A 27,670-nucleotide genomic window follows, 5' to 3' on the forward strand; every position below is an offset into this window, starting at 1 on the left:
CAAACCCATTTCGCAGATGAGGAACAAAGGGCTAAGGAGAGCGGACCGGCTGCAAAAAGATGCGGGTGTCTGATTCCAAGGCCGAGAAGCTCCAGAACGAAATTTACCAGAGCTTCGAGAGCGCTTGGCGGGCTAGCCGGGAGTGGAGAGCACTCTCCCGCCCTGGTGTTCCCAGAGGCTCCCTCGTGTGAGGCTTGAGGCTTCTTCACGTCCACCTACCCCCATCCTCGCTCCAGTTCGGTAACTTAAGCGGGGGAGCGGGAAACCCTAAATCCCGAAACCTTTTGGGTGGAACCCAGCCCGCAGCAACGAGGGCGATTTCCGAGCGGTCGTCGAAATCGTCAGAATCGATTGTATTGACCTCGCCGTGGGTCAGCTTGTCTCCTCCATCGATCAACCCAACGAAGTCTAGGACAAAAATATAGACGGAAGGAAATCACAGCCGTCTTTGTAAAGCTGGTGGGAAGTGGGCTTGCCGCTGTGTGAGGGCGCGTGGGTGACTCAAAGCTGTCCCACCCCCTCGCAGCGAGTCGGGGGAATGAGCTTCTCACCCCACTGCCCTTAATTCGATCATTGATTCATTTTTTAGTTTGTTCTATTTTTAAAACAAAGAAACCAAACAAGAATTAAGTTTATTCAATCAAACAACATTTGATGAACACACCGCACGTGCCAGACTGCGCCGGGCATTGGGGTACTGAGGGGAAGGGTCTGCACAGAAACATAAAACCCTGGTGGGGGAGGGGTTGTAGAATCTTCTTTGCTGTCACTTTTCAGCATGCGACCTTGGAGGAGACTCCCTAGCTCTCTGTCCCACAATTTCTGGTCTGTTAAGGGCAGTAGTGCTGCTCAGTCCTAGGCTAGGTGTACCTGCTGAAAGGAAAAAAAAAAAACAAAAACGGATCAGAGAGTCTAGAGGTTAGATCCCTCATCACAGCCCCAAGGCAAGGTCGGAGCTGGGACTAGCAGATCTGGGGATGGCCTTTGCAACCTCAGTGGGTATAAACTTCTGCTCCGCCTAAGCCGGCCCGGGATGACCACACCCGGCCAGGTCAGTAGCGCCACCAGGATTTCCAGGGCTCCCAGACTCTGCTTCTTCCCGGGAGCGAAAATTCACCAGCTTTCCCTCTCCCCAGAGCGCAGAAGAGCTGGGGGCCATCTTTAGTTCAGCCTTCCTGCCGTAAGACCTTGAGCTTAAGCCCTCTCCCACACCAGCTTTCCTGGGCCTTGACTTTCCTCACCTTTAAAATGGGAATTATCTCTCTTTTTTTTTAAACTGCAGTGAACAAAGCTCAGGACCATAAGCATCAAGCTGGCGAGGACCCATCTCCTCACCCACGTGTCTCTGGTGCTCAGCAGAGTACAGGGGCAAATAAGCCTCTCGGTCAGTATTTTGTGGAATGACCAACTGGATGTTTCTATCCACTACACCAAATTTCTCTTCCCACTACCAACTTTTCACTGTCTCATGTCAGAATCTGTCTGGGGGAGCAGCTAACAAATTTAATGCCATTTAAAAAAAAGTACTCTTTGGAAGTGGTCGCTTGTTTTTCATGTGCACAGAGAACCCCCTTTAGTTCGATGCCTTCTTTCCCTTTCTTCACTGACTTTCATTCCTATATCGAAAGATTATTTACTGAGCACCTACCAAGTACCAAACACTGTGATCAGAGCTGGAGATGTGATGAGTCCCATCCCTCCAGGAGCTTACAAGGTGGAGAACTAATACTAGACTCTCCTACCCAGGCCATGTAGCCGATTCACTTCTTTGGTTAAGGTTGATTTTTTTTTTCCCCTTCTAGCTCTATAAGAAACTTTTGACAAGATTGCAACGTCTAACGCAGTGCCTGTCACACAGAAAGCACTCAGTAAGTGTGGCATGAATTTATTCTTCCCCGAATTGTAGCCCACAGCTCCTCCTTTGGCTGTGCAACAGCCAGCCTGAGGTCTTAAGTGCCTTCAGAGAGACACTCCCAAATGAGGACTCTGGCAATGTGCAGTGCCCCTAAGTCCCCAAGGGGCCAGAGATCAGAGTTCATCCCAGCGCTGAGATTCCCAATTCCAAATACAATTCCAGCTGGTAAGGCCAGCCACTCAGATTAGACGGAGCATACCTGGGCAGGGGGACCACTAGATTGGCCTTTGCAAAAAGGGACATTGGACGGTGAGGTTCTGCAAACCGTGTACCCTTTTTGCATCTCCATTACCTATCTGGCTGTCCTCCTTTCCAGACCACTCCCCTCCAAATGCGAGCGCGCGCACGCACGCGCGCACACACACACACACACACACACACACACACCTTTCAGAGTAAACAGGAGCTAGTGCAGGTGACACCTAAGAAACAAGGCACTAGTTTGCCCTGAGAACCATCTTTCCCCACATCCCCGTTCTTGCCCAGCCTCTCTTGGTCCAGCCTCCAGATCTGGCGGGGCTCTGGGTGACCCTCTCCCGCTCCAGCCTCCAGCTCCGGTCTCCTGGTGCATCGAGACTGCCACTGTGATCGCTCAAAACCGAGGTGTCAATCCCGCGCGTCGGCGGAGATTCGCTAAGGCCTTGCGGGGTACAGGAGGACGACTGTCCGCCAGCCTCGTCTCCCCCCAGCGCCATCCAGCGGGCGAGACGGCAAGGGCACCCTGGGCAGAGGTTCCGGGCGAGTCCCTCCCGAAACGAGGTACGGAGGTTTCCAAGCGGGAAGCGGTCCCTTCCTCCAGCCACCCCCCACCTCCAAATTAGGGCACATCTATCTCCTACCCTCCCCAAGTACTCCCCTCATTGCTTAAAGCTGATTCGGGTTCACCCAGCGTTCAATCCCCTCCCACCCCCTTTTATTTATGCCCAACATATGCACTGGACAGGGAAGTTTTTAAAGGAAGGGGGAAAAGGGAAAGAAAGAATAGTGGGGGAAATAGTGTTTGCTCCACTGCTTACAAACTTTCCTGTGGCGGCTCGGGGGTTTCATCCCAGGCTGGGTTGACGCTTTGTCTCTTTTTGTTGCGGACATGTTAAATCCTGCCTTCCTAATTCTACACCCATGACCTTATACTGGCTGGAGTCAGGCGCCTTGATTCCCTGCCCTTGCATGCAACCTGGGCTGGAAAGCCTCCTCCCCCGTGATCCCCGTGGGTGCCAATCCCCCGGTGATGGGTCTCCAGAGTGGCAACTCAGCCGCGGACAGAGCCCTACACGCAGAGGGTGAAAAACACCCCACTTGATACACCCGGAATGTTATCGCTAATTTTTTGGAAAAGTGCCTGTGTACACACATATTACATATATTATTGAGCGGGTTAGCGCAAGACTAAAAACAGCGAACAACACTTGGGGTGGGGTGGGGGCGTATTCTCCAATTCCCTGCTAATTTGTAACAGACAGACTTTATTGCTCCGAGAGAAAAGGAGTAACTGCGGTGCGGCAAAACAAATTTCACTCTGTCTATATTGATCAAATGGGAGTCAGCCCCGTGAGGTGTGATTACAATGCATTTTTAAATCTGAGATTTAATTTCATATTTGGGGCTACTTGGAAGTCCATATATACACACTTGTACCCACATAGAACATCTTAGAAACACACATGCATATTCTATTATGTTTAACTAACGCAGTGAAGTATAGCCTTGAAGTTGGGCCCATAAACCGCTCAGCTAGCTCTCCAAACATTAGGAAGATCTAAACTGAAGCTCAAAAAGCGTCTGGCTCTACTCTCTGAAAGCCCACCTCTGCTCCAGATTCAGCTGGGGGCAACGTTCTGATACCCCAACTAAAGGGAATTTACTTTTTTTTTTTCTTATCCCTCTCTCACCCAATCTCTACAACTAAAAAACTTTATACTAATTCAACTCCAATATCCCTGTTATATAGAAATCTGTCCCATTCCCTTAAAAAAAAAAAAGAAAAAGAATTCATAACCCACATTCAAAAGGCCTTTCATTGACTCCAACAATTCTCAGTTCTAGACGGAGGAATGAACGCATTAATACAGGGACATAAAAGTGAGTGCAACATCATATATTTACTTGTCTAATAGAAAAATCCTAACTCTGCTGCACCGTCCTCCCCCCAACACCCCAAAAGAATTAGGATCCAGCCGTGGATGGGTGGGTGCGGTAGAAGGGGGGATTGAAATGAAGCCGCTTGGAATGGAAAAAAAAAAAAAAAAGCAAGGCATTATTTACACCTGCAAACTTTGGACGGTTGTATTCGGCCCCAATTGGCTTAATTGTAAATCTTTTCCGCATGGCCCCAACTCCTGGACGGAGCGTCTGGGTTTAATAATGCGCCCGGGTACCCCAGCAGCGCCGGGCTGCAAAGACAGAATCCTCCGCCCCACGCCCACTCAGCTCAGAGGTCATTATAGCAGCCCCCTTCCCCCCCCTCCCAACCCAAACCCTGCTTGAGGTACCAGAAGACCAGACTCAGACTTGTGGGGAACTCATATTTTACCGTCTGAAGACAAGAGAAGCTATTTCAAAAGCAAATATACCCTCCAAGTCAGAAGTGGGAGATGGCGCTCTCCCCCCGCCCGCACCCTCACCCCCATCTCCTGAGTGTTTGACTTGCACCGGGGCCGAGTGGGGAAAGAGAGGCGTCTACACTGGAAGCCAGAAATAGGCTTAGACTCCCCAGGCTGGCAGCGTAGGGCTGACCTGTTCATAGAACTTGCTGCTAAGAAAACATGTAAAAACACACCCCCGCGGTGGGAGAGGAGATGGCTTCCTCCACCCGACCCTCTCTCTGCACGCAGAAAACCTCCCGGGGCTCTCAGCCTGGTTCCCTCGGAGAATTGCAATTGCAATCCCTTGCAGTTGTTTTTCCACCACTTTGAGAGACAGAGGGTGCTACATGACTCTTTTCTGTTTGGTACCCCGCTCCCCAAGGTCTTTACTATCCCCCCCACTCCCCCACCCCAGCCCTCGCCCCGTTAGTCCTTTGCCACCGGAGTAGGGCAGGAGTTAGGAATCGAGGCTGCAGAAAGACACATCGGACGTCCGGGGGAGGTGAGGAGCTCCTAACTCAATCTCCGTGATCCCAGTTTTAGGGAAAAGACGTGAGTTCCGCGGGCAGGGCCGACCGCGCTCCCACCCGGGAAGCCCGCCTCGCCCCGCCCCGGCAGCCGCAGAGGGAAGGCAGGTAACCCGCGCAGGGAGCCAGTGCCCGCGGTCGCGGGTTCCCGGGCCTGGCGGGACCTTGTCGCGACCGAGAGCCGGGGCAGGCCAGCCTGTCCGAGACCCCTTTGCTTCCCTGCGGGCCAGTGAGGACGTTGGGGCGGGGGGGGGGGGTCCCCGATCCGAGCTCCGGTCCCCTCCACCCCTGGGTGCGGGTGTAATCCGAGGCCGCGAGCGTCTTCTCTGGTTCCGCGCTGGGCCAGGCCTGGAGCCGCACCGAGGCACGTCCAGCTTCCGTATTTGGAACCGGGGGAGGGGGAGGGGGCAGCGGTAGGTGAAGCCGCCCCCGGCTCCCACGCCCCGGGCGGAAACCTTCGCCAAAAGGACCTTACGAGGAGCACGGGGCTGTCGCCGTCTCCCACTCCTTCCGGGGGCCCGAAGTTTTCCTTTCCCAAGTGAAAGGAGGAAAGGGCATTAGGAGGGAACGAAGGGGGCAGGTTGGTTCCTAGATCCGTAAGGGTGCTCCTCTCTGCCCTCCCACCCGCCCACCAGAAGGATTTTTAATATTTGGCTTGGAGATGAAATGAACTGAGGCCTGGGCGCCAGCAAAAGCAACTCTCAGGAGAGGCTCTCTCACAATTCCAAACATTCCCTCTTTCTATGTCAGTGTGTGTCTCTGCCTCCCTCTCTCTTCTTCCTCTAAAACATAAATACAAATTTAAAAAGAAAGGAAACTTCTCTAGCCCTCCTGTATTCCAAGCCCAAGCTGGAGACTTTTTTAAAGGCTTCTGGGATCTCTAAGGCCAAAACTTTCACCCAAGCCTTCAGCTGCGGTTATGGGCCAGAGGACTGTCCCTCTGGCTTGTACCAATCACTCCCTGGATATCCCAAAAGACTCGAACAGGATTTATGTATTATTTGGAGACAAGGATGATTGGGTCAGGAGCAAGGCATCTCCGACTTAAAATGAAGCCACATTGTTGAGGCCTCTAATTTCTTTCACTGACACAGAGGAAGAGGCTCCCCAGGTTGCCAGGTAATTAGCACACAGAGGTGCAGCGACCCCTGCGCAGTTATCTGAGTGGCCGTGGTAGAGGCTCAGTGATCACAGAACGCAGAGTGAGTAAAGGAGCTGGTGCCTGATTCCAAATTGTGAGAGGTGTGTTTGGCCGGAGCGTTGGCAGCCATTCGGTGACAGACAGGCTAGGCCTGGAGTCAGGATCCTGCATCCGCAACCCAAATCCTGGCCTTGGAAGCAGGTTTGTAAGCCCCCTACCTGCCAAGTCAGCCAGAGGAGCAGGTGAAATCACCTTCAAAACACCCCGTGTCTTAGAACCACAAAAGAGTATATTGTCCATAAGACTGTACAAGGGAGGAGGAATTTGATCAGTTTCCAATATGACAGTGAAGCCTAGAACACTAAATGCCCACACCCCTCCGATCCCTGAAACCCCATGACCACACAGGCAAGGCAAATTCCTCCCCAAAGCCATCGCTCCCCCAGAGACAGCTATATCTCTTGGGGGCTTCAGTGGATATGAAAGAATCTCTGTCAGTGATACCTCCTTTCCTATCTCTTCACCCTACTGGATTTGGGAGACATGAAAACATTAACTTTGGGAACACAGGCAGATTGTCTGGCTGGCAAGGAGCAGTGGTGAGGCTACAAGAAAGAAATGGAAAGAAAAGAGGAAACACACACACACACACAACTTCGGTGCTCACTGGTCCCTTTCATTTATCTCCTGCCTTCCCTCTCTGCTCTCACCCTTTTTAATTGAAACCCAGTAGGGGAAACAGTAATGGATATTGTGCTCAAATTGAGAAAACGTGTCTGTGGCAACCGGGGGACAGTTAGTTCAGCAGATTTGGAGGAGCTGATCTTTCTTTGCCCTGTCAACCTCCCTGACAGTAGCGGTCATCTGATTTGCCATGGCCTCTCACTTACAGATCACCCTGTTTCCTCCGCCCCATCGGCTCTCACAGGGCAAGACCCCACTGCCCCGGTGCCCCTGGCACCTAACAACAACACCAGAAATAATGGATAGAAGCAAAAGCAGGAAGTCACAGAATTAAGGGCTCCTGTACAGTTGACACCCTCAATCTGCAGTTGGGGGGACTGGAGAATATATTTCCCTTCACCCTTTTTAAAGTATTCTGTCCCCGAGATCTCCACCCCCCCCAGGCCACATTCTTGGGACACATCGCTGAAGGGCCATTTATACCCTTACCTGTCTCGACTGAAAATCTGGAACGAGGACATTGAAGGAAGAAAGATTTTGGGTGGTCAACGGTGCCCGGTGCCTGAGGCCAAAGTCAGCTCTGCCTCTGCGTCTTGCAGATTCTGGGTCAGATACGATGCGAGGAAAAATTCCCGGCCTCTTCCTAGTGAATTCATTTCTGCTGGACTAAGAAATGTCCATTGCATTATCTTGGGGTTTTTTTTTTTTAAGTAATTGGGTAAAACACACAAAGAGAGCATTGAAGATGTAGATTGGTTTGAAATTAGGAACCCACAATTAGTTCCTTTTCCTGACAGAGAGACAGAGGGGGAAAAAACCTTCACAGATGTATAAGAGGCGTGCTCCCCAGACACACACACACTTCCTTCATCCTTCCCTCCTTGCTTCCCTTCCAGCTTCTCTAAATCACTAGCCGTTTACAAATTTGCCATTTTGCAGAGTGATCAGCTTTGATGAAAGGTGGGTGCTAATAAGAATAATGCAGAGGGTGAAATCTTTTCATTTTGCCTCTGCCAAAAACATATTTACGTTAAAGGGAGGTATGATAAGCATGAATTAAGTGTATAACGAATGATGCTCTAGAAACAGCATAAACCAACTGGCGCCAAAGTGAGCCTCTGTACTAAAAATACTGCTTCCCCAAGCTAGACAACTTTGACAATCTTCTCTCTCTCTCTCACACACACACACACACACACACACTTCAGACTCTTGTACTGAATCGCCCTAATCAATAATTTAGAGGGCTGTCAGAGGACAGGGAAATGTGCCTTACAGGAAAGCCCTGTGCTGCTGGGGCGAGACAGAGGCTAGAAGCTGGGGTTTAGAACCCAACATGCTGCCCTTCACCCTGGGCTCCTGCCTTGGAAAGGAGGGGGAGAGAGAAAGAGAGAGAGTGGATGGGAGATCAGAGCATTGGAACAGGGGTGAGAGCCAGCTCTGGGGAAAAGGGTGACTTTGGGGATACCAAAAGCAGAAAGTGATACTTCCAACCTACACAAGTGGGCCCAGCGCTCTTCTGTCTCTTAGGACATATTATCTTCCCAGCCAGGGGTGTGAGGGGAAGGTGTTTGCTTGAATCCCAGGAAGAGGTATCTCCAGCCTGTCATGGTTCCTGGAAAAGAGGAGGGAGGGAGAGAGGGGGGAAATACAGAGGCAATCCAGAAATACAGAAAGGCAGGAGAGAATTCAGAGAGGACCAAGAAAGCCAGAGAAAATAGAAAGGGAGAAGAAGAAAGAATAGAAAAGAGTAAATCAAAAACAGAAAGAATAAGAGAAGTAAAGGCTGGGAGGTAGAGACTGAGGAGACATATAGATGCCAAGCACAGGATAGATGCCAGGGAGGGAAGAGAAAGTAAAAGAAAACACAGGAAAGACCACAGATCTGCAGTCACAGAATCTTGAAAGACATAGAGAGACAGGAGTGCCAAAAGAAAAAAAAAGAAAGGAAGAGAAACAAATGGGTGCCCTGTCTGATCTAACCAAGAGGATCGTGCCTACCCCCGGAGGGAAGAAAACTGGGGAAACTGACCAAAGAGATTGATCCTGAAGCCTCCAGACCTAAGAAGAACTAGGCTTTTAAAGCAAGTGGGGGGGGGGGGCTGGGGGGGGGGGCGGGGGTCAGGCGGGGCGCGACGAGGGAAGATGCGAAACTCCAGAAGGAAGATCAAGCCTCCCAGGTCTGTGAAGTCCTCCTTTGGCTTCAGAGCTGAGTGTGGGAGAGTCAGGGTTTGGGGTAGCACCGGAGTGCTAATGTGGGGAGGAAGGTGCCAGCGGCGATTTGCGGGAGGAAACAAGAGCAGTAACCTAGGCACTCCCGAGGGAGCTGCCTCCCTGAGGTCCGCGATAAGAATATCAGGTCCTGGCTTAGGGGAATTGAGCGCAAAGGAGGATGGGAGTCCTGTATCGGGCACCTAGTCAATTTCAACGCTTGTCAATATTAAAAAAAAAAAACAAACCTGGTATCCCATGAGCGGGGGGCACTGGGCAGAAACAGGGAACCATCTCTACCCAGAAAGCCCCTCCCCAGAAAAAGTTTACGTCTTGACCGACTCCCGTAGTAAACTTCTTAATTAAGCCTGAGACCCTCGGAGAAACCCCTGGATGTCCTTATGTCAACAGAGTTCTCCGTTTAGGGACACCTCGGACTGAAAAAAAGCTCCGCGGCAAACGGTGGGTGAAAGTTTAAGAGGGAATAAGCGTGTAATAGTCCCTCGCCAGACCTCACACATGCTGAGGAGAATATTTACAGCAAACTTGCCAAAGTAAACGACCCCGCCTACCCACCATCCTTTCCCCTTCCACCACCCCCCCTTTGTAAACTTCAGATAAACACCAATCGGTCACAAAAGGGTCGATTTGCCCCCTTTATAGTTTGAGGCAGGCGGTGTCATAGGGAAAAGTGGGATCAGCAGAGGCTTCCTGGGGAATTCTTTGGCAAGACTAGCATTCTCTGCCGCATCCTTGGCCTGGTCTGAGGATAGGTGATTTGGGTGCGCGCGCCCGCGCGCGCGCGTGCACATACGCCATTTATTCTGAGGCTCCTCCTGCCCCTCCACTTTAAAATCCGCACTCATACGACTTCTTCACTTTAAACTCTGCAGACATCACAGATTTGGAGAGGTGTGTGTTGGGGTTTTTTTTTAATTAAAAAAAATCAGGCCTACAGTTATGTGAATACTCTGCAAAAGATGGAGGAATATTGGGGGGACACCAGAAGTTCCACGCGTCCTCTAGGATTCAAAATTTGGCCCCCTTCTCCCGCTCTTTTAAAGCACCGTTTCTCAGGCTCTGCCCAGGGGCAGGCTCCTTCAGTGTTCCCCGTCTGCCTTTTGTGGAACATGAGGCGGGGAGAAAGACAGAGAAGATCCAGGGGGTCTGCATGGAGAAAAATAAAAGGCCGTGTAGAGCCCGCGGCTAGAGCCTAAAAGCCCGGGCCCAGGGCGCGCTGGCCTGCGAGTTCTCCCGGCCGCCAGGCCTGGCACAAGTCTTCGGAACGCGCTAGCCAATGTTTAACCCGAATGCGGTGGCCACCAGGCCGCTTTTGTTTGTTCGCAAATTAATCACCCAGCGCACGGCCGGCGCCAGAGTGGGTTTATCACCCACCGGGAGGGGGGCGCGGCGGCCCCGCAGAGACAAAGAGGAGTTCGCACCTTCCCGCTTTTGATCCCAAGTTACTGCGGCCTCCCTGCAAAATACGAGCCTCCTGGGGCCGAGTCTGGGAGGTCAGTCATAATTGGCGGAAGTTTGCAGACCATTAGCAAGATGTCGACATTTTCGATTCAGAACCCCGCAAACTTTCCTCTCCCCCCTCCTCCCTTGCGCGCTGGAGTGGGAGCGGGGGTCAGGAGTGGCAACTGGGGTGACCCCAGGGTTAAGTTAGAGCTACGGGCAAAAATAGGCACGTGAGGGAGGGGGCCGTGTGAGGGGCAGAAATCAAGGCTAGGTCCACCTCCGCCTTAGAGGCCAAAGGCAAGTCGAGATATTTACAAGTGAAATCAGCAAGCTCCCCTCCCACGTCCAAACCGAAGGGAGGCCAGAATGCGGAGGACCGAGTAAAATGTCTCTCTCCTGGGCATCTGGACGCTTGGGGCACCGAGTTGGGGGGTGGGTCAGTCATCTCGTGGTTGCAGAATTACTTTCCTTCTAGTCGGAGCGTCGGGGCAGAGATTGGCCGGCGAGTGCAGGCAAAACCAGACCGGGGGTTTGGGGCCGCTCCTGAAAGCGCAGCGGTGAGGCCCCGGGCTCCGGCGGCCAGCAGTGTGGGGGAGGGGCGGGTTTCAGCCTCCAGAGACTCTTGAAACCCTGTGGTGACCTCCGTGGTCGGTGTAAGAAGGGGGAAGGCCTGGCTTCTCGCACCCTTCGGGATCGGGCCACTAGGGACGCGGGAGGGGGGCGTTGTGAGCCGACACCCTGGCCCCCGCCGCCTCTTGCTCCACCACGGCAGAGTGAGGCCGAGAGGACGCCAGAGAAAGACCGAAAGGGAAAGAAAGGGGCGAGGTGGCGAGCCAGACGGAGTTCGCAGAACCACTCTATTCTCTCTGGTGACTTCAGGGAATTCTTAGCGCTGGCGCCAAGCGCTCTTAACCATGTGCGTCAAAAATGCGAGGCTGGAAAATCTTGTCACCTCAAAAGTTCCGCCCCTATCTCGGAGCGGTTGGCCCACAATGGAACTGCATTTTCACCCCCCACTTGCTCCCACTTCGGAGTCTGGGAGCTGGGGGCTTAGGGGGTACACGAGGCAAAATGTAAGAGAGGACGGTACTGGCTATCGACACACAGACACACACACACACACACATCCCAACCCTGGGGTTTCTTAACCCCCTAGGCCGCGCAATCAGCCGTTCCTTCGTTCCACTGGAGGAAGCTCCTAACTCACGAAGGGTAAAAGAATATTGTCCCCAAGATTTCCCTCCATCCAAGCAGGGACGGCCCAACTCACTGGCCCCCAGAAATGGGAAATGTGGGTCTGGGGAATCCTCTGACCCGGACAGGGACCTGCGGTAACAGTTACCAATTTGGCGACAGGTCTGATAGCTAAGATCCGGTTACCTCCCTCCCCTTCACCCTTGCTGAGGCCCCCCACCCTACCTGAATTGGAGCCGGTCACCTCGCCTCTGGGATGGGGGCGTTTCACGATTTGTTTTACAAATTCACCCCCCGACTTCTGGCGAGATAAGTCCCCGGGTGGAGAAAGAACTGAGGCACCGAGAGATAAGTGCGATGCCTGGAGAAGATACAGGGCTGGCGCACCTCCCCCTACCAGCTCCTCACCGAGCCGGCCGCCGAAGGGAGGGAGGCGGCTGGACGGGGACAGGCCCAGAACCTAGTCCCTCGCTGCGCTCACTTTGTTCAGATCTCCCCTCTCCCCTCTGCACTCGCACACACATTCAGGTGGAAAACCGGGAGCCCGATTCCAAATGGAAAACGAGATCTAATAGGGCTGGTAAATGTATTTCAAAAAAGCCCGAGTCCGCCTCCCGGAGTCAGTTGAGCGCAGACCCGGGCAGCCGCGCAGGCTAAGTGTTTGCGTGTACGTGGTTTTCGCGGGTGGCTGGGTCCCAGTGGGCCGGCGCGTATTCGCGTACAGATGTGCTAGGAGTGTTTGGGTCTCCGCGCATAGTTTCGCGTGGCGCACGGTGGGGCGGGAGCCCCCACCAGCGTGGGCTGAGATCTGCCCGCATCCGTGTGCTCGGGAGCCCTTGAGCCCTGCTGCCGGGGAGACCGGCACCGAGAGACACCCGAGCTCGGGAGCCCTTTAGTGGCGGCCGGGAGGAGCTTGGCTCCACGTGGGGCTGGAGAGTGCGCAAGCCTGGAGACTCGGCGGCGCTCGCCTCTCCGCGGCGGTCGGCTTTTGTTGCGCCCGGCGGCCGAAGGGCAGCTCGCGGGAGCCTGGGCCGTCCGCTCGGCTCGCCCGGGGCCGGGCTAAGAGGGTGAGCGGGAGAGAGAAACGGCCGCGGCGGCCAGAGGCGAGCCGGGCGCGCGAGAGGCGAGCGCCCCTACCCGGCGCCGGGCGCGCTCTCCGCCTTCCTGGCCCGGCTCGCTCGCTCCCGCCTCCCTCCCCCGTGCTCCATGCCCGGCCTCCTCCCTCGATCCCGGGCTGGATGACTGAGGCATTTCAGACATGGGCTGAGCCAGAGCGAGCGAGCTCTGAGGCTGCGGCGATCTCTCGATAAGCCACCTAGAGGCGACTCAGTGCGCGCGCTCCCCAGTGGCTCCCCGCCCTCCCTCTGATCATGTTGACATATTCACAGGACAGGCAGTAGTACCGATGCGGCGCTGCGACGTTACAGTTTCCGACACCTTCTTTTTATAACTCGGCTCTATCCCCCAGCACTCGACCTGTGAAAACCACGCCTATGCAGCAACACAATTGGTCCGAAAGCGTCAAAGAGCCAATCAAGAGGCCTCCGGCTCTCCGCAGCCCACAGCAGAGCCCGACCTTCTAGACCGCCGAGCAGACGCCCGGGGAATTCTAGAGGCGGAGGAGGGTGGCGAGGAGCTCTCTCTGGCTTTCTCTGGCTCCCTCCCTCTCCTCGCGCTCCCTCTCCCACTCTGTCTCTCTCTCTCTCCTCTCTCTCTCTCTCTCTCCCTTCTTTTCATTCCCCTCCTCCCCCCTAAATCCTCCCTGCCCTGCGCGTCTGGACGCAGATTTAGGAAGCGAATTCGCTCACGTTTTAGGACAAGGAAGAGGCGCGGGAGAAGAGCACACCAAGATTCGGATTGAAACCCAGACACCAGGCTCGGAGCGGAGGAAGGAGGAGGAGGGCGAACGGAAGCCCGTTTGCAGTTCAAGTTTTGATAGCGCTGGTAGAAGAGGGCTTCAATCAGAGTTGTTGTTGTTGTTGTTGTTTTTTAAAGGAGAGAGACTTTTTCTGCTCCCTCGCTCGCAGTTCAAGCCGGTCTAGCGCAACTGCAGACGCCTCCTGCGAGCCAAAGGGAGAGGCAGAGAGATAGGGGGCGGGGGAAGAAGAAGGAGAAGAAAAGGTAAAAAGTGTCCTAGGAGAACCGTTCGCATTTGCAACAAAGAACTGGGGGCTGGGGAGGGACTGCCGGGACCGAGGGCTGGCGTGTCTATTTCGAGCCAAGCGGCAGGGCTCCGGCACGAGTCCAGACCCTGCTCGTTCCTCTCGCCTCGTAAACCGACTTCCAGGAGCGGCTTTTTGAAAACGCAAGACACAAGGACAGTCATCCGAGCGACTATGTCTCCTGATTTCTCGCCTTGCGCTCTTTAAAAGCGGCATTCCCCTCCCGAAAAGACACTTCCCCCTCCCCTCACTTTGAGGTGCTTTAGTTGTGATCCCCCCCCTTTTTTTTTCCTTTCGCTTTTTTTTTTTCCCCCTCCAAACTATGCGCTGCTGTTAAAAAACAAAAACAAAACAAAACAGCAGCTGCGGACTTGTCCCCGGCTGGAGCCCAGCGCCCCGCCTGGAGTGGATGAGCCTCTCCATGAGAGATCCGGTCATTCCTGGGACAAGCATGGCCTACCATCCGTTCCTACCTCACCGGGCGCCGGACTTCGCCATGAGCGCGGTGCTGGGTCACCAGCCGCCCTTCTTCCCCGCGCTGACTCTGCCGCCCAACGGCGCGGCGGCGCTCTCGCTGCCCGGCGCCCTGGCCAAGCCGATCATGGATCAATTGGTGGGGGCGGCCGAGACCGGCATCCCTTTCTCGTCCCTGGGGCCGCAGACACATCTGAGGCCTCTGAAGACCATGGAGCCGGAAGAAGAAGTGGAAGATGACCCCAAGGTGCACCTCGAGGCCAAAGAACTTTGGGATCAGTTCCACAAGCGGGGCACGGAGATGGTCATTACCAAGTCGGGAAGGTAAGCAAGCGGCAAGCAGCGGGCCCCCTCCCCCAAACTACTGAAGGTTTCTTTCCTCCTTTTCTCTCTCTCCTCCCAGAACGGTCGGTTTGCCAATTATTCCGGCTGAGAGGCAAACACAGTTCCCCCAGAACTGTGTACAGAGACCTCCCCGGGCCCTGCCCCTGTGGCAGGAGATTTCAGCTTACCTGGGCGTCTGCAGCTGGCCGTTTTTCCTACCTGGGTCTGCATCCCGGGTTCCCTACAGGATAGGTAGAATTTTTTCAATGCTGCCCAGACGTCTCTGCTGGAAGAAAGAAAAGCACCCCACTGCAGGAAGTTCAGTGTTTCAAACCTTTCTGGAACATCCTTGTGTCTTTGTAGATGTATTTTTTGTCTGGTTCATTTTGCTCTCGGAGAGAAACACTTACAGCCCTTTTTGTTTGTGTGGTAGCAGGAGGCCTGGAAGGGGCTGCCCTGCCTTTTCTGCCCTCCAGCCTAGCATCTGGGTCTGGAGGGGGCCTGAGCCTGCCCCTGCCAGCGTCAGAGAGAAACCGAAGGGCATTTGGGGTTTGTCCATACGGCTTCGTGTGTCTGTAATCGAGGGAGAGTTCAACAGGCAATTTTGGCTAATTAAGATTATGTTTGCAGACCCAAGGATCCAGTAGGGAGCCCCATACTGCTGTTTCTTGTGTGAATATTATCAACCACATTTTACATAACGTTTAGAGGTCCTTGCCTGACCGAAACGTGCCTGTCCCTTAAAATCACTGATTTTTTTCTTAAATGGCATTGAAATCTACCAAGGCATAAAGTTGAAGGAATAAAAAGAAAATCCCTCTCTTGAGGTCTTTAGTTTTCTGTGTCTTTCCAAGCTAAATGAGGCCAAAGTTTGCCATAAAATCCTCCAACCCAGAAGACATACAGGCAGTTTCACAGCGACCCGCTCTCTGCTCCCTTTTAAGTCAAAAGTACAGAATGCCAATGCCTCTGGAAAGTAAAAAGCAATTTGGTGGTGGCGTCTTGCCGTTTTGGACTGGCCCGAGCAGTGGGGAGAATGGGGTTAGCAGCGCGATAGGCAGACTGGTGATCAGGCCTGGGCGTCCACCCCAATCTACAGAATTCGTTTTGAGAACTCACCGAAGTACAGTTTCATTTCGCCAGCAGCGGGACTGCTGTTCCACAGCAGGGAGGGGTGCAACTTGACATTTCTTTTCTTGATACGTTTAACATTTTCTCATCAATGGGTGGTGGAAAAATTCTACCTCGACTGACTGAACTTGACTAAAATCCTACCCAAGCTGTTTACAGCTAGACACCCAGAAAAGGCAGAGGAAAAGGCAGAGGCAGGAATTTCCCTCTAAGGAGGGCAATCTCTGAAGTCATACAAGAGACCAAACAAATTACAAAGAAATTATTAGATGATGTAGAGAAATCCAGTGCCACAATTCATTCGTTTTGAATCTTGGGACATTTAAAATAGAGCCATTTGAGCATATTTAATCCTTCTGTTGTGGAAGGAGACAACTTTGCATCCAGTCGCCCTACTCTGAATGGCACAAGCTCATCAAATGTAATAGAAAGTTTTAAATTTGATTTAAATATTTTAGGTAGAAGATCAAACCCGGGAAACTGAGTGATTTTTTTTTTCCTTTTTTCTTCTCTCTTCTCTCCCCTCGTAGGCGAATGTTTCCTCCATTTAAAGTAAGGTGTTCAGGGCTGGATAAAAAAGCCAAATATATTTTGTTGATGGACATTATCGCTGCAGATGACTGTCGGTATAAATTTCACAATTCTCGGTGGATGGTGGCGGGAAAGGCTGACCCTGAAATGCCAAAGAGAATGTACATTCACCCCGACAGCCCTGCTACGGGGGAACAGTGGATGTCCAAAGTTGTCACTTTCCACAAACTGAAACTCACCAACAACATTTCGGACAAACACGGATTTGTAAGTTCCATTGCTTCCCTTCAATAAAATTTTCTCTTTCTTCTCTCTAGCAAAGGCAGTGCTTCCACCTTCCATGTAAAATCAAGAGTTTCTCCCTCGCTCTCAGTTGCCAAGCATAGCAAACTTGCTCGATCCGCAAACAGAGATGGAGAGAGAATTCCAGGGTGTTTCTCTTCAGATAATGGAAGGCCTGGCATTCTGAAAGAAGTGAGGCTCATATTCTATGGCAAGTCCAGGTCTTGGTAACTGTTTGACCTGACAGGGAAGTTAAAAAGCAATCGTGAAGACGTAAAATCAGTGTCAAAGGTAGATGTTCGTAAAGGATTTGTTTTACGATATCAAACTTCTATTTTGAAACCAGCCGTATTGTTGCTTAGGGGAGTTTTAAGGTTCGAAGTCTTGACTGTGTTGGTGAGAGGGTGTGAATACAGATTTTGAAAGATGTTCTTCCCTTGGACTAAAAAAGAATTGGGCTTAGGTGAAAGTCAGGTTTACTAGAAATGAGACTTAGATTTCCCAGTACAAAAATTGCATGTGTGTTGGGAGTATATGTATGGATTCAGGGAGGGAGTTCCTAGAGACTTTCAGGAGACTTAGATTGCTTGTAAAAGTCAAGCAAAGGACCTTTTGCCCCCTGCCCCTACGCCTCCCCAACATTTCAATAAAATAAACAGAGTGATAAGTGAGGAATAAGCAGAAAGATTAGGCCCAGGAAGACGTGAATGGCGCGGAAATATCTTCAGGGGGCAGGAATTGCATTTGAAGCCCTTGATTTGATTAAGGCATAAATATTCCTCTCTAGAGTTCAGCCTTTCAGGGCTTTAAGTGGATTGGGCTTGTCAATTAGTGGGCACTTAAAAGACTGAATCATTTTGTAAATTAAAATGCATGTTTTTCTCTATCTTTTAAGACTTTGGCCTTCCCAAGTGATCAAGCAACGTGGCAGGGGAATTATAGTTTTGGTACTCAGGTAGGCTAGGGTTCAAGGTACGAATCAACCTTAGATGGTGAGGGTGGGGGAGGACCCTTTGGAAATTGAGGAGCAATTTGGATTCTCCAGAAGATTACGTGGGGAGCTGAATGTCCCCACAGAGGTACTCCAAGGAGGTGGGCTCGGTACAAGCGTGGTGCCCTTCGGTGGGGTAGACGTTGGCCTGACAGGGGTCCTAGGGTCCTGTTCTTCCCACTAAATCCTCTTGTGATGTGTGTCTCTCCTCTTCCGGCCCCTGCAGACTATACTGAACTCCATGCATAAATACCAGCCCCGCTTCCACATTGTGAGGGCCAATGACATCTTAAAACTTCCTTATAGTACTTTTCGGACGTACTTGTTCCCCGAAACCGAATTCATCGCTGTGACCGCATACCAGAATGATAAGGTAACCAAAGTCGCTTTTCTTTTTAATCGTGATATTAACACCCACTTCCCCTCCCCCCTTTAAGCTGCTCTGGGGAGAGGATAAGAAAGTTACAAGAGCATTGGGATGGGAGTCTGATTTTTCTTTTGTGATTTGACCTTCAGTGGAGCTTCGCGGGGAAGGGGCACTGGCACACTGCAGAGGCAGAAGGAAAAAAAAAACAAAAAAACTTGACCAGCTAGGAATCCAGTGCTGAGTGAAAAAGAATGCCACACTAACTTTGCCAGTGAGAAGCTCCTATAACCACCCGTCCTTACTGTTGCCCGCCCCACCCGACCCGGGGCTTTCTCCTGTTGGTTTCAAGGTTCATCCTCTTCCCCTTCAGGAAGAAGGGTCAAGAAATCAGGTTCGAAAGGAACCAGCTAAAATTGAAGGCAAAAGCCATTCGGGATCTTGGGAGGAGAGTCCCAGAAGAGACCAGATTTTCTCCCCTAGCCAGAAATCCCGAGTAGCTGGTCTGGTTTTTATTACCTTTTACGCTGCTGTGTTTTTTATGGTGTGTGTGTGTGTGTGTGTGTGTTTGTTTGGAAAAACCTACTCTGATCACAGGGTCATGCTAATTGAGTTGTCTGAGGCTTTTGAGATGAGGTGACCAAAGTCACCACTTCATTTGAAGGGGTTTTTTCCCCCCTGGGCCTGAGGCCGGGGATTAGGAGTACCCCCAAATGGAACAGCTGGCAGCACCTGGTATGTAAAGCTATGGTGGCCCGAAGGTCATGGGCGTTTGCACAGAGAGACACAGAGAGACACAGAGAAAGTGACTCTTGGCTGCGGGTTCACCAGTCGCCAGCTTGGCTGTTAGCGGGCAGTTAATGGGGGTAGGGGGGTGGGGGGCACCTGAGGACCTCTGCCCTTCAACTTCTGAACCCTGGACCTCAATGCCAGTCCAGCTCACTAGACGACGACGCCCTACATTTTGAATTCACTCTCACTATGGGTGGGTCCTCTGTGGCCCGCTGACGGGGGTGTTCCAGGTGTGGTTCCTTGGTCTGGAGACTAGGTCATCAGGACCTCCTCTCCCTGCAAGAAGTGCAAACAGGATTTATTCCAAGAACAAGAATCCATCCAAGGGGCCCTTTTCCCACCTCTAGCGAACTCTGTATACATCATCCGCATCCCCGACCCCACCGCAGGGAAGGGATTTGAAAGATTACATACTATTTTTCCTCAGCGTGTAAAAATGCACGCACCCTCTAGACCCAGAATCCTATGAATCTAAGTTGTTAACGGAATAATAAAATATAGCATTTTTGATCAAAGCGGCCATGGGCCTTCTCCACCTAATGGCGGTGGCAGGGCATATAAATGAAAACAAATGTTAACAGTGGTCATTCAGTCCTTCTAAATCTATAATTGTCAATATCGTAATTCCTGAAACATACCCCACCCCCGACACCCAGCAAAAAAATCAAGCCCACGCCGGCACAAGGGTAGTGAAACCCCATAAATCATTTTATTAGATTTACAGAAAAGGTTGGAGGATGTGCTGTGTATATGTTTGTACGTGTGTTTTGGGGCAGGAAATATACCATAACATATTTTATGATCATTGCACTGTATAAAAAATCTAAAGGAAAGCATAATTTTAAGATCTACAGGTTGCCCTTTGACAGCTTTTCCATTTCTAAGCCCAAGCTGTTGGCTGCCCAGGCAAGGATCATTTCAGCCTGGAATCCCTGGTTTGGCCTCCAATGGGAGATGCCAGCCATGGCACAGTTGCCTTTGGTTTTCCTCCTGGCCCCCTCCAAACTTCTTCTGTGTTCCCCTCTCTCTTTCTCTTCAACCTGGCCTATCCAAATGACTTCTCCGGTGGTTGGAAGTCAGATTTCTAGTAGATTAATGAGTTGGGGGAAACACTCCCAGAACATTCCAGAAAAGGAAGCCAGTGTCTCTTTCTTGCTTGTGTCTCCTTCTCCAGATAACTCAGTTAAAAATAGACAACAACCCTTTTGCAAAAGGTTTCCGGGACACTGGAAATGGCAGGAGAGAAAAAAGGTGAGCTGAGACAGTTGTTTCTCAGATAATTTAGAAAATCGCTTTTCTAGGTCCCGACACTCGACTGTTAGAAGTGGGATGCAGGCACTTACCTTGAGAAGGTTGGGGAAGGGTGGGGGAAGGGTGGAAAACAGTTTGATGCCCCTCAGCCAAGAGCTTACCGATTTCGGTACACTACTTTCTCTACCTCTTCCATGTTACCTTAAAGGAAGTTAACTAGGCCACCCCATAGAAAGATGTCTCTGCAAGAAAAGTATCGGGGATACAGATTATATACAGATGCCTATGAATTTCTAATTAGTTTAAGTTCATCCTGGGCAGGTCCCAGGAAAGGACTAAGCCATTCACAAAATGCCTTGGAATTTTTGCAGTCTTGTCTGGCAAATACCCTCAGACAGACCTGAAGCCCCTGGAGACATCTATGGCCCCCTCCTTCTGTGGGGACACATATCATTCTGCATTAAGCAGACAGCTGGCTGGTATATAAAAGAAGCTCTCCCTTCCCCCACCCGTGTTCAAAGAATTTCGAAAATCCAGAAAATCAGCCCCAATTTTTAACCTAGCCCCTAGGGGAGGGGGTGGGCATTAAGAAATAATTTCTCACATCAAAATAGATTTTTTTTAGTCCGATTAATGTGTTGGTGAACCGATTACAGTAAAGTGCACCATGAAATGACCACTTCTTCCCAACCTCAGCAACCCATGCGGAGTTGGTCCGTTCTTTGTGTTCACTGTTTGCGTCCTCCTGTTCCCCTCCGCCTGTGAGGCAGGCTGCTCAGCTGTCTCTGGCTGGCTCCCATCTCCCCTCTCGCTCTTTACTTTTTTTTTTTTTTTCATATCATGGTTTATTTCATAAGATGACATCATAATTCATGTCTAAGTCACAAGAACAAAGACTCAAACTCCTCCTGCCTTCCCGTTGAACTCTGAGGGCAGGGAAATCCAGGTACAAATGCATGATCATGAGATGGCCCAACCTGATACCTAGTGGCTCAGGGTCACCAGGTATGGTCCTCCTCCTCATGAAGACATTATCTTCCCATCACCTGGACCTGCAGCTCCCAAAGGAGCAATCAGTAACTCCTGGGGAGGTGTGAGAACTGGAACCAGTGAGGCCCAAAGTTGCTCTTTACTTTTAAACCAGATTTCACTGCCCCAGCCAATACCCCTTCCCTAATGAAACCCTCTGGTCTTGAATAAATACACCCAAAGCCTTCTTTCCCCCTCCGTCCCCCTGGGCGTGTGTGCGCCTCTTTGGAGAGGGTGAGGCGGACCGAGAGGGGAAAATCCTGCTCTGATGTGTAACGCTGGGTGTGTGTGGGCTTCTGCCACAGAAAGCAGCTCACTCTGCAGTCCATGAGGGTGTTCGATGACAGACACAAAAAGGAGAATGGCACCTCCGACGAGTCCTCGAGTGAGCAGGCTGCCTTCAGCTGCTTCGCCCAATCCTCCTCTCCGGCCGTCTCCACCGTAGGGACATCCAACCTCAAAGGTAAGTCTGGCCACCTCTGATTTCTCCAGGTCTTGGAAGCCTGAAGAGTTGGGGGCTGGGGGCGGCACCCACCAGGGAACCTGACCCCTCCAAAGCCTCAGATCCTTCTAGAAGTTTGTAAACAGGAGCCAAATCTCACAAAGGGTGATCAGGTGTGTCCCCCTTCCCTAAGTTCATCTGAGAGCTCAGACCCCTTTCCCCCAGACACTGATTTGGCGGGGGAGGAAGGGGTGGTCTCAGTTCCTGTATCCCCTCTGGGTGGGGGCCTGGAGCGTCCCTCTCTCTCTCTCTTTCCTTTTCCTACACCCACTCCCCAACCCCATCCCTCCAACCAAGCAACAGCTGACTTTTTGTTACTCTGTCTTCAAACTCTAGGTTAAAATGTGTTAGGCTGGGGGTGGGAGGAGTCAGGGGATTTTCTGCCACCTGGAACAGGGAAGGTGACCAGGAGAAATCCAGCTATGGAGCCACCCTGGACCTGTGACAGGAGATGGAGCACTGAGAGTCTGGGCTGGGGAGGGCAGGAGCTGTGCAAATCCCCAGTTGGTTTCCTGTGTTTACAGAGCAAGAACTATTTATTTGGAAAGACACACATGCTCTCAATAGGAAGAGACCTGTTTTTTAAGTGAAATAAAATGAGAGTTCTGTATGTCGTCAATCCATTCAAGCTTTAAACACAAAATGGGATCCCTTTTTCTTTTTTTTTTCTGGTAGGACACCCACAGAGGGTGTGGTGAGAGCAAAAGAGAATCCATGATTGTCTTCTGGTAGCGAGTGGGCCACTCATCACCCATCTCTGTCTGCAGAGACCGGGGAAACAGAGAAGGCTCAGTGGTGTGTGTGTGTGTGTGTGTGTGTGTGTGTGCGCGTTGCGGGAGGAGTGTTCGCTTCTGCCACTACCAATTCAAACGTCAGGGTTCTCTCCAAACAAATCCTTCTGAAAGAATCCACAAATTTGTGGAAGGGACTGATCTCAATCACTCAGGGAACAAAGAGAGGGTAACTAGAAGGTGTTCCCGCAGTGAGTTTTAGTGTAAGTCAGTTTTAATGTTTAAAAACTGAATTTGCAATCGAATGGGAAAAAGGCCAGTAAAGGCTTTGTCTGACCTAGTAGGAGCTCAGTCCTCACTTGTGTAAAATAGTAAAATTTACTACCCATTTGGGGAAGGATCTATGGAGGGAGGGGGTGCCGCTCTATCTACATACTTGAAATTCGTTACTAGCTTGTTGCATCCTTCCACTAAAATTTGCCGTATCACACTCCCACTTTGCAGATGAGAAAACTGAGGCGCAGAGAGGTTAAGGGGCTTCCTGGGGTTACACAGCTGGGAAGTGGCCGAGCTGGGATTCAACGTGGGGAACTGGAGTTCTGCTGGCCCGGGTTTCAGAGCTAACGCCCTTCCGCTTGGCTTTTGTTTCCCTCCTATGGTAGATCTGTGTCCCAGCGAGGGTGAGAGCGATGCCGAGGCCGAGAGCAAAGAGGAGCACGGCCCGGAGGCCTGCGACGCGGCCAAAATATCCACCACCACGTCGGAGGATCCGTGCCGGGACAAGGGCAGCCCGGCGGTCAAGGCGCACCTCTTCGTGGCCGAGCCCGGCGGCCGGCCCCGGGACAGCGGGCGGCTGGACAAGGCGTCGCCCGACTCGCGCCACAGCCCGGCCACCATCTCGTCCAGCACCCGCGGCCTGGGAGCCGAGGAGCGCCGGAGCCCGGGCCGCGAGGGCGCGGCCACTTCCAAGGCCGAGGAGGCGCGCGCGCTGCAGGGCAAGGAGGCCTTCGCGCCGCTCACCGTGCAGACGGACGCGGCCGCCGCGCACCTGGGCCAGGGCCCCCTGCCCGGCCTCGGCTTCGCCCCCGGCCTGGCCGGCCAGCAGTTCTTCAACGGGCACCCGCTCTTCCTGCACCCCGGCCAGTTCGCCATGGGGGGTGCCTTCTCCAGCATGGCCGCTGGCATGGGGCCTCTGCTGGCCACCGTGTCCGGGGCCTCCACCGGCGTCTCGGGCCTGGATTCTACGGCCATGGCCTCGGCCGCCGCGGCGCAGGGACTGTCGGGGGCGTCCGCGGCCACCCTGCCCTTCCACCTCCAGCAGCACGTCCTGGCCTCTCAGGTATTTATCAGCTGCCTCTCCAGCCCCTCATTCACTCTCGTTTGCCTGCCCTTTGGTCCCAGACACTCATCCAGTCCCCCAGCCTAGAAGCTTTCAATAATAATTATTATTATTATCATCATTATTATTACTAGGTGCAAGACTTATTGATTCATCATAACTTCACACTCCCCACCAAAACTTAAAAAAAATTTTTTTCTATGTTAAGGGCTATTTCTAGCAGAGTAACTAGATGGTAATAACAGGTAATAACTCTACACAGCACTTTGTGCCGGGCGCTCTTCTAAGTACTCCATCTATTCTGACTTCAGTGATCCTATGATCACCTCCACCTTCTAGATGAAAGGACAGAGATCAGAGATGTTAAGTAACATATCCAAGGACACACAGCTGGTAGGTGGTGGACCTGAGACTCTACCCCAGGCAGTCAGACTCCAGGGCCTCTTCCAGAGGCTGTGATTTTAGCTTCAGAGTTGCAATGTCTCTTAACTGTTTCACAGCCAACCCTCCCCCAAGACTTAGAGGAGGGAGAGACCATGGCCTGGGAATGGAAGTGACTCCCTGGGGAAGAGTTGATTCTTGAACCTCCAATATGAAGCTATTTCCCTGCTCCCCCACCCCTCGCAGGCCAGCCTGTTAGGGGTTAATGGCTTGTGCACACGTGGGAAATGTCAGAGAAGGACAGGCTGGGGCTATGGCAGGCTTGGCGGCCTGTGTATGGCTCAGACAGCTGTGTTGGGGCTCCAGCAGCTGGGGAGAAGTCTCAGGCTGCTGAAAATGCTCTGAACCCCGGCGAAAAGGTTCTATGGGGTTTTCTGCACGCCCTTGCCTTTTGTTTTGTCTGAGCACATTCATCTCTCTTCCCTGAGCCAAGAGGCAGGACTGGCCTCCCCCTCTGGGAGGAGGAGGGGACTGAGAAAAGGGCTTCTGCCCTTCCTCCATCCCTCCCATCTCCTGTGCTAGCCCTTTCTGGAGACCCTCCTGTCATTGGTGGGCAGGTGATAGGCGGGCGAGGGCCTGCCTGGGCAAACAGGTACTAATAGTACCCAAGGCAATGGGTCAGAGAGAACTAGCCCAGGCCAGGGTCCCCGGATTTTTATTCTGCTTCTGCCACTTGCTAGCTGAGTGAATTCCTACACCCCTGGGGCCTACCTCAACTCAGTCTCTCCACCTGTAACACCAGCATATCTGGGGCTAGGTGATTTCTTTGTCTCTGTTCATAGCACACACCCTTTACTCTTTCCCCCTCCATCCTGCCCACCCCCCTTTTCCTTTTACTTAAGGATCTTCCCCAGATTTTTTTTTTTAAAACTTCTAGACTGGAGTAGGAGGGCAGAGGGGTGGAGCGACAAGAATGAAAAAAAAAATGCATGTCCAATATTTTATGTCCTCTGGTTTTCACCCAGCTACTTTTGTGGGGTAGACTGTCTGTAGCCCCATTTAACAGGTGGAACAACTGACTCTGATGGGAGAATTTCCAACCATCCTATTGGCCAGGCACCCTGTGTGAAGTATATTGCAGGCAGCAGCTCATTTCATACCCACAAAGTCCCCCATACGTATGTGAATTATTGAACTTTTCCCTGGTTTTGCCATATAAGAAAGGTGAGGCACAGGGAGTGAATACTTTGGCCTAGATTGACACAGCTCAGATTTGGACCTAGACACAGAAGTTTTGAGTGTCCTGCTCCCTACCCTCCAGGGAGAGAGGTTAAGGACTCGCCCAAGGTGGGGATGGGTGGGGGAGGGGTGATGGATGAGGTTGGCTCCTCCCCGCTGCGCAGAGCCTGGGCCCTGACTCTTCTGCCCCTGCGTTCTCTCTCTTCCTCGCCCAGGGCCTGGCCATGTCGCCTTTCGGAAGCCTGTTCCCTTACCCCTACACGTACATGGCCGCGGCGGCGGCTGCCTCCTCTGCGGCGGCCTCCAGTTCCGTGCACCGCCACCCGTTCCTGAACCTGAACACCATGCGCCCGCGGCTGCGCTACAGCCCCTACTCCATCCCCGTGCCGGTGCCGGACAGCGGCAGCCTGCTCACCACCGCCCTGCCGTCCATGGCCGCAGCCGCGGGGCCCCTCGACGGCAAGGCCGCCGCCCTGGCCGCCAGCCCGGCCTCGGTGGCCGTGGACTCGGGCTCGGAACTCAACAGCCGCTCCTCCACGCTCTCCTCCAGCTCCGTGTCCTTGTCGCCCAAACTCTGCCCGGAGAAGGAGGCGGCCACCAGCGAACTGCAGAACATCCAGCGGCTGGTCAGCGGCTTGGAAGCCAAGCCCGACAGGTCCCGCAGCGCATCCCCGTAAACCCCTCCCCAGAAAAGTCTCTTCATTCCAGTCCAGTCCAGTCTGCAGTGCACTTTGTTGGATGTCAAATAAACCACGGGCGTGCAGTGAGGTCAGCCCTTCTTTGTGCAGCCTTGTCTGGGAAGGGGTGCCGGACTCCCTGGAGAGAATGTGCTAGAAACAAGCCCTGTCTTCTTGGCGTGGTTTATACATCCGGGATCTGGCTCAGAAACGTCGGTTGCACTGAGCTCTTGGGGGTGGGAGTTAATGCCTTGGCGGCCGGAGCACCTCCTTCGAGGCTGGTCTGGAAGCTGTGGGAAGATCGAGGTAGCCAGGCCCCAGAAGGGGAGGGGTTGAAAAGCTCCCCCAGTGCAGATTCATATATATATATTTTCCTTCACCGTGTCAAGTGGAAACACAAATAAAATTGAAAAAAAAAATACCGGGGATAAATGGATACATTAATATGATTCTGTTTGTGAAGATTAAAAACTTTCTAGTGACCTGCGTATCAGTTCTAAATAAATTACTGGGTAGCATTGTTTGGGGAGGGAAGTCCCTGCCATCCTTGTTTAGTCTCTATTAAGGAAATCTGTGTCTTTTTAATATTCTTGTGATGTTTTAAGAGCTATAGGTCTCTTTTTGCATGTTCCACAGTAATGTATTTGTGGGTTTTATTTTTGAATGCTTGCTTTTAGAGAGAAAAGGACATTACCCCTTACCCTTCTCCTCGATTCTCAACAACCCCAAGGGGGATGATTTAAAGGGAAGGGGTGGGGAAAACACCAAAAATGAATTTATTTTATCTAAGCTCTGTAGCAGGATTCATGTTGTCCCTCTGGCAGTTCTTTCTCTTTCCTGTATATGCAATAACAAGGTTTTAAAAAAATAATAAAGAAGCGAGACTATTAGACAAAGTATTTATGTAATTATTTGATAACTCTTGTAAATAGGTGGAATATGAATGCTCGAAAAATTAAACTTTAATTTATTGACATTGTACATAGCTCTGTGTAAATAGGATTGCAGCTGTCAGGTTTTGTGGTTTTGTTTTCCTATAGTCAGTTTTATTTCAAGGTCACAGGATCGCTTTTAAAAGTAGAAAACACACTTTCTGCACCGACACCGGCACACTTTTAAAAAGAGTTGTCTGCAAAGAAAAAAAAATTTTTTTTTAATGTCCAAAAGTGGGGAAAAGTGCTATTGCCTATTTTACCAAAACTTGGGGAGGTGGGGCTGCTTCCCAGGCCCACCTGAAATTCCTAAGAGTGGTTCTGAGATTGCTTGCGGGTGGGGTGGGGAGTGTGGAGGCTGTGGTTTGACTGTATGATTTTTCTTTGTATTTGTATTTGCTAGTCTCTGATTTCTTCAAAACGAAGTGGAATTGACTACTTACTGTCTTCAGTGTTGATGGTGTTTTGAATTGGTGCCTATAGAGATATATATTCACAGTTCAAAAGTCAGGTGCTGAGAGCTGGTTTAAAGACAAAAATTCATGAAGGTATATTTTGTGTTATAATTGTTGAGTTCTTTGGTTTTCTGTATTTTTGCCCCCTCTCTTTAAAATATCATTGAAATTTCAATAAATTTTTATTGAAATGTCTTTGGGCCTCGTGTTAAGTGCTTTCTTTAGGGAACTTTCCTGAAAGTGGAGAGTGGGCCTCTGTCTCTCCTGGCTTCGTTTAGCCCCTTCTCTTTGCCTTTAAATAATTAAGACCGCCCCCACTGAACCAAAATGAGATGTCACTCAAGTTACAAAACTAAAAACAAAAG

The 27,670-nt window shown here is 51.6% G+C and overlaps 1 protein-coding gene and 1 long non-coding RNA gene across 4 annotated transcripts; one reads left to right on the forward strand and one right to left on the reverse strand.

Moving 5' to 3' along the window:
• Positions 1-621: 621 nt before the first annotated feature.
• LOC137776435 (uncharacterized) lies at positions 622-14,439 on the reverse strand. Of its 2 annotated transcripts, XR_011076214.1 has the most exons (5): positions 14,354-14,439; positions 13,527-13,778; positions 8,348-8,464; positions 7,339-7,515; positions 622-873 (listed from the first exon to the last, which is right to left on the reverse strand). It is a non-coding gene; the product is annotated as an uncharacterized lncRNA (long non-coding RNA). The 2 variants fall into 2 exon arrangements; XR_011076213.1 differs by lacking the exon at positions 8,348-8,464.
• On the forward strand, positions 13,702-27,500 carry TBX3 (T-box transcription factor 3). 2 transcript variants are annotated; one of them, XM_068562913.1, is made up of 8 exons: positions 13,702-14,678; positions 16,340-16,607; positions 17,518-17,577; positions 17,840-17,986; positions 19,944-20,020; positions 21,355-21,512; positions 22,945-23,621; positions 25,457-27,500. In XM_068562913.1, exons 1-8 carry the CDS (start codon positions 14,290-14,292, stop codon positions 25,916-25,918), a joined length of 2,238 nt encoding a protein of 745 aa, XP_068419014.1. In that variant the 5' UTR covers positions 13,702-14,289; the 3' UTR covers positions 25,919-27,500. The 2 variants fall into 2 exon arrangements, with proteins under 2 accessions (XP_068419014.1, XP_068419015.1); XM_068562914.1 differs by lacking the exon at positions 17,518-17,577.
• The last annotated feature ends 170 nt before the right edge of the window (positions 27,501-27,670 follow it).

Source organism: Eschrichtius robustus, chromosome 14 (assembly GCF_028021215.1).
Source record: "Eschrichtius robustus isolate mEscRob2 chromosome 14, mEscRob2.pri, whole genome shotgun sequence".
In the NCBI taxonomy this organism is placed as follows: domain Eukaryota; kingdom Metazoa; phylum Chordata; class Mammalia; order Artiodactyla; family Eschrichtiidae; genus Eschrichtius; species Eschrichtius robustus.